This window comes from Caretta caretta, chromosome 5 (genome assembly GCF_965140235.1).
Source record: "Caretta caretta isolate rCarCar2 chromosome 5, rCarCar1.hap1, whole genome shotgun sequence".
NCBI lineage: Eukaryota > Metazoa > Chordata > Testudines > Cheloniidae > Caretta > Caretta caretta.
In genome coordinates this window covers 133,991,157-134,004,655 of record NC_134210.1, presented here as the reverse complement: position 1 = coordinate 134,004,655, position 13,499 = coordinate 133,991,157, and the positions used below count along the sequence as shown (strand labels likewise).

At 45.5% G+C, this 13,499-nt stretch overlaps 1 protein-coding gene across 1 annotated transcript in view; it reads right to left on the bottom strand.

Moving 5' to 3' along the window:
- Positions 1 to 10,634, bottom strand: part of TMEM38B (transmembrane protein 38B) — a 51,070-nt gene extending 40,436 nt beyond the window's left edge. The window contains exon 1 of the mRNA XM_048850678.2: positions 10,478 to 10,634. Within this exon, the coding sequence (XP_048706635.1) occupies positions 10,478 to 10,583 (106 nt within the window). The 5' untranslated portion in view covers positions 10,584 to 10,634. The remainder of the gene's footprint in view (positions 1 to 10,477) is intronic.
- Between the last annotated feature and the right edge of the window lie 2,865 nt (positions 10,635 to 13,499).

The window sequence follows — 13,499 nt, the reverse complement described above, 5'->3', positions numbered from 1 at the left end:
ATGGCTGCTACTCTGAAACCTGTCATTTGGTAAAGTGAAAGTGTCCCTAGAGATGTACAAACAAGAAAGCAAGCAATATTAAATTTAATCTCTGCTCTAAGCATAGGAAAAGGAATGGTTGCCAAAGGGAGAGAGAAGAGTTATACCAAGAGAAAAAGTACATTTCCAGCCCACAGGTTATTACAAGCAACTGAAATTCAGAAGATAAAGATGCCCTCTAATGATCCTTTTTAAACTATCCTTGAACGATGAGAAGACCCCTATGGATATCAAAAAATGCACAAGTGGATCAAAGGCAACACACAGCCCTTACTATATTCACTTAATTGGAATATTCATAAAAGGCGGTATTTCTAATCATAGATACAAGCAAATATCCAATAAAGTCAGTTTTTATATCTGAACTCCAGCACAAAAGCCAAGTTTACAAAACTGACACCAACTAGTTTCTTGGAGTTTCAAATTTAAATACAAAATACAGACTAAAGATTTAATATGTATTGCATGATTTGTTTTTACAACACTGCAATAATTATTAATGTTCAAAATCAGAGGATATCTATTCAGCTTGAATACTATTATCAGTGCTTTGGGCATTAAAGTTGCAGTTAATTAAGTTTAATTGTAATTGACAAGGTTAACAAAGGAGATAATGATCTGGGTGAACAATCAGGTTCACTTAATGACACATGTGAAGTGTACAAAAGGGTCATTAGATCCAGATCCCATATTATAAAATGAGGATTCACATACAGGAGGGGAAGACATGCAGAATATGGGGTAGTTTAGGTTTTTTAAATATTTATTTGGATTTCTATGATAATAAAAGGGGCACCTATCCAGAGCTCTTGCCCTGCCCCCCCAAATACATTACAAAACCAGAAATAAATTAAACAGCAGCTTACCCCTCTGCCAGCCAACAGGACTAAACCTCCAACAAAACTATTTCCCCCCCCCTGCATTAAAAGGTACAAATAGATTAACCTTGCAGCATGCCCTTCACATCAGAACAAATGGCTATTTAAGATTGAGGAAAGGAATCTATTACAGAGCTGAGGGACCCTCACAGAGAATACACTACCATCTCTTTTAACCATGCTCCACCTCTTAAATTAAGGAGAATCCACCTAGCACACGCCCACTATTCACAACTGTGGCAATATGGCACAAGGAGAGAGGCAGTATCTCAAGCAGCAAGTTCCTAAGCTATTGAGGGCTTTATAGTTCAAACACAACATTTAAAATTCAATCAGGAAACCAAAAGGTATCCCATGTAAATCACTGAGTACAGGTATCATGAGCTGCAACTGGGAAGTACCATTTAATAGGCAGACTGCTGCATTCTGCACTAGTCTTAGTTTCTGGACTGATTAAAGTTACAGCCCCATGCAGAATGTATTGTACTTACCCAGTCTTGGAGTGACAAAAGTATGTATCACAATAACAGGGTCCACATCCAAAAAAACTGAGTTTTCCAGCCAGGTGCAGACAGTAAAGAAGCATTCTTGGACACTGCTGCCATATGATCATCTAACAGTACTGGGGATGCAGTAACACCACTTCACAAGTGGCAGGCACATCCTCTCAAACAAAGGTGTAGCAATAATCCTTGGCATATCTTCCAATAGCTCTCTTCAACCTACCATCACCACGTCAGTTTTAGCCAGATAGGGGCATGGATAAGAGCTAGCAATCTCCCTCAGACACAGGATCAGGTGTTCAACAGTACTGTCTAGGCCTGGTGTAAACTCAAATATAGATAGAAGATGCATTATAGTAGATGTATAAAAGATCTAAGAGATGACCCACTAAGCTGTCAAACAGATCAGAGTTTAGTAGCTGAGGCTCCTTTTCTCATTCCTGGGCTGGAAGGGAAAGTTTTCCAGCTGATACGGTGTCTTAGATTTTAATAATCTTTGCTTTTTATATTTTGTACCTGCACCTAGACACAGTGATAGAGGTAATGAATAAAATCTCAACAGAACAACCCTATACAGTAAGACTGCCTGCAGTAGGCAACAGCAATCGGTTTTGAGGTGCGGTGGGGGCATCACCAAAATAAATCACGTTTCTGACAAAAAACTGTACGTGCTATTTGTTACTGTAAACAAATAAGATTATACCTGAAAGCTTAGAGAAACATTTTTATTTTTTCTAGTTTACTCTGTGCATTTCTGACAGCATTTTCCAAGTAATCTAATTCACTGTCTCTCCTATATTCTCAGTTTTCTGTTTGACAGGCTTTCTAATAGCAACAGGAGGGCAAAAAACATTTGAGGGTATTTCTAGCTATTTAATGCAGTAAGTGTGTGTGTGTTTGTTTGGGGTTTTTTTGTTTAAGAAGTTAATCACACTCCCTCTTTTGTTCCTCTTTCCCAACCCCCTCCATATGCTTCCCTGACAACTGGCTGCATTCTCCATAGGCTTGTCTACACTGGCACGTTACAGCGCTGCAACTTTCTCGCTCATGGGTGTGAAAAAACACAAGTTTCAGCACTGTAGCGTGCCAGAATAGACAGTGCACCAAAGCTGGTAGTCATGCTGGGAGCTACGCCCACCGTGGAGGTGGTTTTTTTAGAGCTCTCCCCCAGCGCTGTGCCGTGACTGTACAAGCCACATTAAAGCGCTGCTATGGCAGCGCTTTAAGGTTGCGAGTGTAGACAAGCCCCACGACATAATTTCTCCACATCCAGTCCTAAAGGCGATGTCCACACTAGGAATCTTCAGCAAAAGCTTCCCAGTAGTAACACCAATAGAATCCTAATGCAACCAAATTTTCAGGAGTTTCTTGTATTTTTATCATGTGTTAATTAAGAACTGCTTAGATGCTGTATTAATTAACAACACAGTGCTTAAGACTCCAGATGCTGCTGGAATCATATTTACATTAGGGCTCTCACCAATACTGTCAAAAAAAATCCACTAATATTTAGGTTCCTTAGTATAGATACAGACTAGGGCCATGTCGACAAAAATTATGTCAACCTAACTTACGTCAGCATACAGCCAACACAGTTATTAAATCACTTGTGTGTCACAGAGTCATCAGGGCGATGCTCTGGAACTGCTCCGTAGGAAGCCAGTCAGGACTCTGGGGGAGCATGCCTCCTCTCTCTGAGCATACTATCACCAGGGCAAGCAGCTTACACAGTTTCGACCTTCCTGGGTCTGACCTCGGAGCATTCAGCATCCCCTTCCACACTGTGCACTTCCCACAGCGAGTCCACCCAGGTGGGGCTCCTGGGGAAGCCAGAGGGCCCAGCACCACAACTCCACAGTCAGACGTGACTTTCAGCCAGCCAGTAAAAGAGAAGGTTTATTAGTCGACAGGAACACAGCATAGTGTGATGGCATTGAGCTTCCAATAGGAAAAATGGGTTGATCCGATTCTTTGTGGCCTGAGGTCCAGAACCACAGGAGGGGCCCCCCAAGGCTAGTGGATGGCTGCATCATCCCTAAAGCCAGCATGTCTCTGACCTCTGCCGCCAGGGCCTGGGCTGTGTTCCCAGTTACTCTGAAGGGGGCACACCTGATGGGAGGGCCAGCTCCCATCTCCGAACAGTGGACAGCTCCAGCTCTTAGTGAGCCCAGGCCAGTTGGAAAACAGCTGTTGGTAGGAATGCAGCATCTCTCTGATCCCTGCCTGCTGGGCAGGGGTTAGCTGGTCAGAGAGGGGAACTGATTCCAGCAAGGCGCTGGCTCCTGTCTCAGGGAAGAGACCCACCAGGGGATCTTCTCCCTTCTCCCACTGGCCACACACGGCCAGTACCAGCCTCTCCCTGTCACAGTACGGCTCCATCATGTTGACTAGGTACCCTCCGTGGCTGTGAACCTGGTTGGGCAGTTTCACCAAATTATGTCAACCTAACTTACATCAGAATACAGCCACCACAGTTATTAAATCACTTGTGCGCGCTCACACTTGGCTCCTTGTGTCAGCACTGCGCATCCTCACCAGGACCGCTTGTATCGATTATCTTGTCAGCGTGGGGCATTGTGGAATGGCTCCTGAAGGCTAGTAACAGTCAATGTAAGCAGTGTAGTGTCTACACGGACACTACGGCAACCTAATTACATCAACCATGACTCTTCACCACTCAGACAGGTGGTGTCACTAAATTGGCGTAGCGAGGCACTTACACTGGCGGGAGTCAAATTTAAGCGAAGACACTTGTACAGCTAAGAGAACACAAGGCAGCTTACATCGACCTAACCATGTATTGCAGACCAGGCCTAAGGATGGCTCCTATTTAGTCTCCTCCTCATCCACAGCAGCAGTCCCTAGCAGGGGTAGATAAACTGACTGCTTCTTCCCTGTTTCCACCTGCTTTTTCATACTTCAGCTCTTCTTAGCAATCTTTGACGACAGCAAAGCAGCTGGAAACTAAATACTGTATCATCACATGACCAGCCTGCTCCCCAAAAGCCAGCAGAGATCAAAGTTCGGGAATCTCTGCACTAAGCAATAAAAAGTTCAAGTATCACAAACAAATCAAAACTATAAAGGTAGCCCAGCAAAGATTATGCTAGGCATCATTAGAAGTCTCTGGGCTCTAAACACTGGTGTTTTGCAATTCAATCATTGTTTTCTTGCTATAGTGCTGACATAGCTAGAAAGCTTGTTGCTTCAATGCTAACTGTCCTTTAGCATTACTATTGCTAACAACATTATGGGTGGAATAAAACCTTCAAAAACAGAGAAATTCAATTTTAAGTAGGTCATTCACTTACAAATTAACTGTCATTTATGTTTGTCCCATGAAGCATCCTTTAACGCTAATGAGGCATCATGAAATCATGCAGAATGTGATTTGAGCAAAACCAACTAGTCTGCAAATACTGTAGTTTAGGGGTGAAGTTTAGGTTTCAAAAGCAGAGGCTGATGCGGAATACAAGTTTTCTGTTGGTTTTTAAAAAAAATGTTTGACATTAAATAACTATTCTTGTAAAAAAGTGTGACAAAGCCCTGCTTTTCAATGCTCTCCCCTGTCATTTCTTCCTCACTGTCCTCCTCCAACCTACAAAATTAATGATTAATATCACACACCATGCTTGTCTTGGTTATACACCTAAAGGGTGAAATAAAAAACCCTTTTAAAATAAAATACTTTTAAACACTATTTAAGATTACTTAGTTTCCATATCAGTAAGAATATAGTTACTAACAATAACAACTTAGCACTAAAAAAAAAGGATCAGATTCACTTATCAAAACCCTATGCCAAGGATTCTATAATTCTCCTGAAAAAACATCAGCTTATGTGGAGAATCCTATAAATAAAAAAACTCTACATTAAATGTGACTAACAAGTGGCACCAGTACCTCACTCGTGAACACCAATTTCCCTTCACAATTTAAAGAAAATGTTTCTTATGTCACAAAGTGTATCAAAAGTATAGTAAAGAAGTTTTTTTCTCTTAAAAAAAGCTCATACTTTAACAGGTAACCATGCCATTACTAATAAAAGGTACAGTTTCCACAAATTATCCCTACAGAGTACTTAGAAAAAGAATAAATTTGGAGTCCTACATAATACAGATGGTCCAAAGTTTAAGTTGTGAAAACAAAGAAAGCATTTGCGGATGATACTAAACTGGGAGGAGTGGTAGATACGCTGGAGGGGAGGGATAGGATACAGAAGGACCTAGACAAATTGGAGGATTGGGCCAAAAGAAATCTGATGAGGTTCAATAAGGATAAGTGCAGGGTCCTGCACTTAGGACGGAAGAACCTAATGCACCGCTACAGACTAGGGACCGAATGGCTAGGCAGCAGTTCTGCGGAAAAGGACCTAGGGGTGACAGTGGACGAGAAGCTGGATATGAGTCAGCAGTGTGCCCTTGTTGCCAAGAAGGCCAATGGCATTTTGGGATCTATAAGTAGGAGCATAGCGAGCAGATCGAGGGACGTGATCGTTCCCCTCTATTTGACATTGGTGAGGCCTCATCTGGAGTACTGTGTCCAGTTTTGGGCCCCACACTACAAGAAGGATGTGGATAAATTGGAGAGAGTCCAGCGAAGGGCAACAAAAATGATTAGGGGTCTAGAACACATGACTTATGAGGAGAGGCTGAGGGAGCTGGGATTGTTTAGCCTGCAGAAGAGAAGAATCATAGAATCATAGAATATAAGGGTTGGAAGGGACCCCAGAAGGTCATCTAGTCCAACCCCCTGCTCGAAGCAGGACCAATTCCCAGTTAAATCATCCCAGCCAGGGCTTTGTCAAGCCTGAACTTAAAAACCTCTAAGGAAGGAGATTCTACCACCTCCCTAGGTAACGCATTCCAGTGTTTCACACCCTCTTAGTGAAAAAGTTTTTCCTAATATCCAATCTAAACCTCCCCCACTGCAGCTTGAGACCATTACTCCTCGTTCTGTCATCTGCTACCATTGAGAACAGTCTAGAGCCATCCTCTTTGGAACCCCCTTTCAGGTAGTTGAAAGCAGCTATCAAATCCCCCCTCATTCTTCTCTTCTGCAGGCTAAACAATCCCAGCTCCCTCAGCCTCTCCTCATAACGCATGTGTTCCAGACCCCTAATCATTTTTGTTGCCCTTCGCTGGACTCTCTCCAATTTCTCCACATCCTTCTTGTAGTGTGGGGCCCAAAACTGGACACAGTACTCCAGATGAGGCCTCACCAATGTCGAATAGAGGGGAACGATCACGTCCCTCGATCTGCTCGCTATGCCCCTACTTATACAATGAGGGGGGATTTGATAGCTGCTTTCAACTACCTGAAAGGGGGTTCCAAAGAGGATGGCTCTAGACTGTTCTCAATGGTAGCAGATGACAGAACGAGGAGTAATGGTCTCAAGTTGCAGTGGGGGAGGTTTAGATTGGATATTAGGAAAAACTTTTTCACTAAGAGGGTGGTGAAACACTGGAATGCGTTACCTAGGGAGGTGGTAGAATCTCCTTCCTTAGAGGTTTTTAAGGTCAGGCTTGACAAAGCCCTGGCTGGGATGATTTAACTGGGAATTGGTCCTGCTTCGAGCAGGGGGTTGGACTAGATGACCTTCAGGGGTCCCTTCCAACCCTGATATTCTATGATTCTATGATAAAAGTAAAGTCATTTTCTAAAAAGAATGCAGTAAACCCTCAATGTAATAAAATAGGATGCTAAATGCAGGCTGCTGACTGACTATGCTGTGACACAATGGGACACCACATATACTGCAAGTCTACTGACTGAGTTACAGCTGGAATAATTTTGACCCATTCACAACTCCAATATTTATGTTTCAGTTCTTTTGGGGGAGGGGGGGGCGCTCAATGCCCCTTTCCCCACACAGAAAATTACTAATTCCATGCTCAAATTAGAAAATGAGCTATACTTAAACCAAGATAAATACTACAAACACAAATTTATGTATTTTAATTGAAATTTCTAAGTGAATACAATGTGTGCTCAAACCGATTCTATGGTCATTTACAGCATTGTAGTTTGCTGATAGGAGTACGTGTAGAAGCAACAAAAAAATTAAGCAAATACTAGAGAGTATTAATGGAAAATAAATTTTGAATATGTATACATAAGTGTTCCTACCAGAAACCTGATTCTAAAATAGGAAGATTCTAAAATCTTCTTGTATTTAAGGTAGTGGACAGAGGACACAGGAGATTGGGGCTCTATTTCTGGCTCTTCACATACTTCCTGTGTGACCTTGCACCAATCTTTAATCACTGAATCAGATCATCCATCTGTAAAATGTGGGTATTTCATTATGTTTGTGAGATGCACAGATACTAAAGTGAGGCATGCAAAAGAAAAGCAAGTCAGACAAAAAATTACAATCAGGGAACAAAAATATACCCTAAGACCAAAGTACCCAATTTACTCAACAGCTTAAACTTTCAATATCAACTAGCCACAATGAACTGCTTGCAAACGAGTAACAGATGAAGATTTATTCACTGAAATTCGACTAGTAGTTCTAAATAGTAATTATTTTTTAAAATCAAGCTCTGTTCAAGTCTGTCAAAACAGAAAGATAAAAATATGTCAAATGAATAGTTACGAATTATTTGTCCAGCTCTAGCCAGAGCTAGGAAACTGCTGCCACTAAAGCAAACTTTCTAAAATGCAACATTTTACTGAAGCCATACTGAAGATGTGCCATAAGAGGGGGAGAGAAGTAGGTCCTTTCTTCACTAATGTCCATCTCCAATTTGGACCTAATTCCGAAGTTCAGAGGAATTTGGAACTTGAAAGTAATGCAACATCTTCTCCGTTATCTATACATAGGAGATTTCTCACTTTTAAACTGCTTGTTCCTTTAATGTCATAAGCCAATATTTGTGACATCACAATCACTTTTACAGTAGGGAATTTACTACCACAATTGGCTTACACAGAGATGTTACGATCTAGCAGGAGAAGCAAGAGGTTTAGAAAAAAAGAAAGCTTCTATTAACATTACTATTAGAGTAATCAGCATAGATTAGTATCTGTGGAAGACAGAAAGGTGTGGTTTAGGTATTTTTAATGCATCTGCCTACCACACTTTGATATTACGCAAATAACTGACACTGCATATATTTATAGTCTTATTTAGATTTTTTCCACTTATTTTACCTAATTCAATTTCAAATATTGTTGGACACATTGTTAGTAATAAGCAAGCCTTGGCAAATGCACATGCTAATGGCAAACAGTAAAACTTCTCTTGGTGAATTTACTCATCAGTTATTGCAGAATAAGCTTTTTAAACAAAAATAAAGCGTCTAGCCCTTCTGGTAGCAAACAGCCTTCCAAATGGGAAGTAAACAGAGCAATGCAATGGTCTTCCTAAATCTGCCTAAGTCTGATAAAACAGTCATGAACTGCCAAAGACCCAAATATAGGGAAGTTACTCTGGGGCAGAGGAACTTTCCCAATCTTTGAAGTCACTCTACAGTAGTTATTCCAGTCTCAAGGCTGGATTAATCTATACAACACTTGACTCAACTCTATGAGAGGTGAAGGCTAGTTAATAGCCCCAAATCCAATAGTGCACAACAAGCCCCACAGAGCTTGCACTCCACCACAGACTTTCCAAATATTGCCCCAACTCGTATGCAGAAGAAAAATGTTGGAAATGCTACAACATAGCTTTCCATAGCAGGGGAGGATTTACTCTTATAACAGTTGAATTAGCTTCTACATGCCCAAGTGTCATGTTGACTCTGGAGAGTTTCTGGGCCCATCTTTGTTCAATCCTTCAAAAATGCTATGTTTTGAATTTCCAAGGAACTTCAACCACCTCATCCCTTCTGTCCAAAGCCATGCAGAAAAAAAAAAAAATCAAGCACCAATAGCAAGGCTTTCAACCAGCAAGTTACTGGACTTTTTGTCCATTTATTTTCCCTAGCTTGAGAAAATGGGAAGGCATGGCATTGGTAGGAGATCATAACTATGTGCCTTTTGTTGCTGATTTATTGCTATTTGTTGGGAATATGCTGATTAATGAAGGGGTTCTTCATTGTTGTATATTTCAAAACTGTCAAAAGGCACCTAGATAAAAGGATGAGCACTATAATTTTACCTAAAAGAATAGCAGCAAGAGCCCAACCACCTGACTTGAAGTGCACAAATATAAAGTCAATAACAAGAGACTTATCCCTACAAATCCATATAGAACATTTGGGTCTCCCTGCTTGAGGGGCACTCCTTTCAAAGTTTTTTACAGAAAGTTTTCCCCTAATTTGCCACTAAGTTAGACAGGACAGAGGCCACTAGAAATTGTATTGGAACAGACATGAGAAAACTAAAGCTTCGGGAACAGACCTGAGAGAACTGGCAGTTGTGCAACATTATGGGTTTACCCATTTCCCCCCATTTCTATCTATTTAAATGTTCACAGCAAAGACAAATCATGGGCGGGCGGGGGACTCACAAAGTTACAACTTAAATGGGCAACAGAACATGTCAAGACAGACGCGGTAAGCACCCGTGAATCGCCCGGGGGTTCCCCGGCAGCGGGTCGGCCCGGAGCATCGCTCTCACCGGCGTGCTGCGCAGGGGCCGCGGGGAGCGCACCCACGCGGACAGGGACGAGCCTGGCCCCGCCACGCCGAGAGCCCGGCGAGGGCAGGGCAGGGGCAGGGAGCGGCCGGCGGGGGGGGGGGGGGGAGAAGCGCCCAGCACAGGGAAGGGCGCGGGGGGGGGGGGGCAGGCTGGGCGGGGGGGCGGGGCAGAAGTGGATGTGGGGGGCCCCCGCGCACCGCCCCCCAAAGCCCGGGGCCGGCGCTGCTGCAGACAGATGGGGGGGGGGGGGTTACCATATACCCCCCGCCCCGCGGGTTGCGGGAGGCCGCCGGGGGGTCCCGCCCCCGGCCCTGCTGGGCAGCCGTGTCCCGCCGGGGGGGTCCCGCCTGACGGGGCGGGGGGGGCCGCCCGGGGCTCCCGGCTGGGCAGGGCGCGGCGGTTGGGGCGCCGGGGGGGGGGCCCAGAGACCCGGCACGGGGCGGGGGAGGGAGAGGGGGAGGGGCTCACCCCGCTGCTCCCTCAGCGCCATGACGGAGGCCAGGTAATGCGCCGCGTCGAAGAAGGGGAACATGGGCAGGCGGGAGAAGCGCAGCGGCACCTGCCCCAGCTCCATGGCGGCGGCGGCTCCTCGGCCCGGGCCCGGCCCGCCCCGGCTCGCGCGCCGCCCCCACAGCTGGGGGGCGGGAGAAGGGAGGGCGCTGAGTGTTAATTGGAGGGACCAGCCCGGGGGGCGGGACTTGCTGCGGGAGGGGGGGCTGCGAGGGGCGGAGGAGGGGGCGGGGAGCTGCAGGGGGCGGGACTTGCTGGGGGAGGGGGCTGCTAGGGGCGGAGGAGGGGGCGGGGAGCTGCAGGGGGCGGGATTTGCGGGGGGGTTGCTGGGGCAGAGGAGGGGGCGGGGAGCTGCAGGGGGCGGGACTTGCTGGGGGAGGGGGGCTGGTGGGGGCGGGGAGCTGCAGGGGGCGGGACTTGCTGGGGGAGGGGGCTGCTAGGGGCGGAGGAGGGGGCGGGGAGCTGCAGGGGGCGGGATTTGCGGGGGGGTTGCTGGGGCAGAGGAGGGGGCGGGGAGCTGTAGGGGGCGGGATTTGCGGGGGGGTTGCTGGGGCAGAGGAGGGGGCGGGGAGCTGTAGGGGGCGGGATTTGCGGGGGGGTTGCTGGGGCAGAGGAGGGGGCGGGGAGCTGCAGGGGGCGGGATTTGCGGGGGGGGTTGCTGGGGCAGAGGAGGGGGCGGGGAGCTGCAGGGGGCGGGATTTGCGGGGGGGTTGCTGGGGCAGAGGAGGGGGCGGGGAGCTGTAGGGGGCGGGATTTGCGGGGGGGTTGCTGGGGCAGAGGAGGGGGCGGGGAGCTGCAGGGGGCGGGATTTGCGGGGGGGTTGCTGGGGCAGAGGAGGGGGCGGGGAGCTGCAGGGGGCGGGACTTGCTGGGGGGGTTGCTGGGGGGTCAGGGAGCGGCCCTAGGCATGTGGGGAGTTATTATCTGTATGGCCATGGGAGGGCTCAGGTACTGATGGGGCTGGGCTGCTCAAGGCAGGGATTAGGGGGGCTGGGGGGAACATCTGCTTGGGGGAATTACAGAACCAGTATGTGGGGAGTTAGGGACCTGAATGGGAAGGAGGAGGGTTGGTAGGGGGATGAGGGAACTTTATGGTTATGCGAAGGAGTGTATCTATGGCATGGATTAAGAACCAGTGTGGATATGGGGGGTATTTGGGACCTGTCTGGGCACTGGGGGGTTGGCAGGGAGATTAGGGACCTTTAGGTGTATGGGGCGTGAGGGAATCTGATGGGTGCAGGGGATTAGGAACTGGTATGAGGATTGGAGGTGAGGTTCTATTGGGTGAATGGGGATTTGAGACCTGTACTGAGATGAACACTGTAAATTCCTTAAACAGCTTTTGCTTTAATCACAGGTCTTGAGTCCTACATCACTTTAGAAAAACCTCTTGAAGTTCTACCAGAAAATATCAAGTGGTTAGAGGAACCGGAGAGTTCTCTGCCCTGTGTAACAAAGCTTTCCTGCTCACCCTATACTAAAAGTTTATTTACATTACTACTACCTCTCCCTCCACATATGCACAGCAACAGAAGGTACTGGGTGGTTTTTCTTTTAGCAGCCTTGCCTAATGTTTTGACCCTTTAAAATCTAAGCACATTTACAAAAAAGGTGCTTCAGAGAAGTGAACTCAAGTTATGTGCACTTGATTTATTTCTGTTGTGTTAGCCTGTCCAAGGTGACAACAAATATGCTCCTCTCCCACGCTGCTTCCACTGTGAGGCCTCAATCCGCGTTCAGATCCTCGCAGACCCAAGGGTCAAACCATACATATGTGACTGAAGGATCAGGGCACACATATGCTCCATTTATTATTTAAAAAAAAACATTTCTAACTGACACCCCCCAAACTCAGCCTGGGCTCCAAGAGTCAAGCTGGCTTCTGTCCATCTCACCCACCATCACGAGTCATAGGGACAAAGATATCAGCACTTAGACAGTTCTGCTGATCATGCTACAGGAGCCAGAAAAAACCTGGCTCATTTTGCTATAGCTGTATTGGCTAAATTCATGCAGATCTGCCTCAAAACCAGATGGTTATACTGCTTAAGGTGTCATTTTTTACACTCAATTTTTAAAAATGTAAATAGAGCCTAAAAAGTTAGGTTGTATGTTTAGCCAATATTCTCTCTTCATTCCAGAAAATGACATTAATGATGCTTGTGTGAAGTAACCTGTTACTAACAAGTCATTTGGCAATTCATGCCACTCGGAGTCGTTTGGAGCAAGACTTAAGATTCCCTCCATGTGCACAGCCACTCAATTATTTTTTTCATTTTTTGCTTTCCACCAAAGAATCTTAAGGTATTTGGTCTTTGGCTTAATGCTTGTGTTTTGTATGGAACTGAGTAAGCTCTGTGCTTAATAAATAAGTGACTACATAAAGCTAAAATATCCCAGCCTTTAACAAAACTGCTTGAATCCTATAGGATGAGAGAAATTAGAGAGGATGTAGATATATTAAATGACAATCCATCCTGAAAGCATAGGAGGTAATCTCCCCATTGAAGACATACCACTTTAACTGATACTGAATTTGGAACAAATTTCAACACTGGAGTAAGCAGGATTATTGAAGACTATTGAAGTCTGTGGGAATTGATTCTGTTTACACCAGTACACGTCACTGTTTCTCTCTACTTTGTGTTTTTCTGAGCCCAAAACTACAGAGAAGTTACTTGAACTGCATCTTCAGTGAACATACATACTACACTGAAGTCAATGGAGTTACCTTAAGGAAAACAATAGTTGAATCTTGTCAAATAATGTCAGAGTTTAACGAGAAAATCCCTATATGGTCAGAAATAAGTAAAGTACAATAAGCAAGATATCATGCTCCCTTCCAAGACAGAAGGCATACACCAGACTGCTGTTCTATCACCATATCACTTCCGAGAGCAAGGGTGAACCTTTATTGTTGATCCTTTTAATGAAATCCTTACATCTCCCAAGCATCTGATCACATATCTGCACCTCAGTTG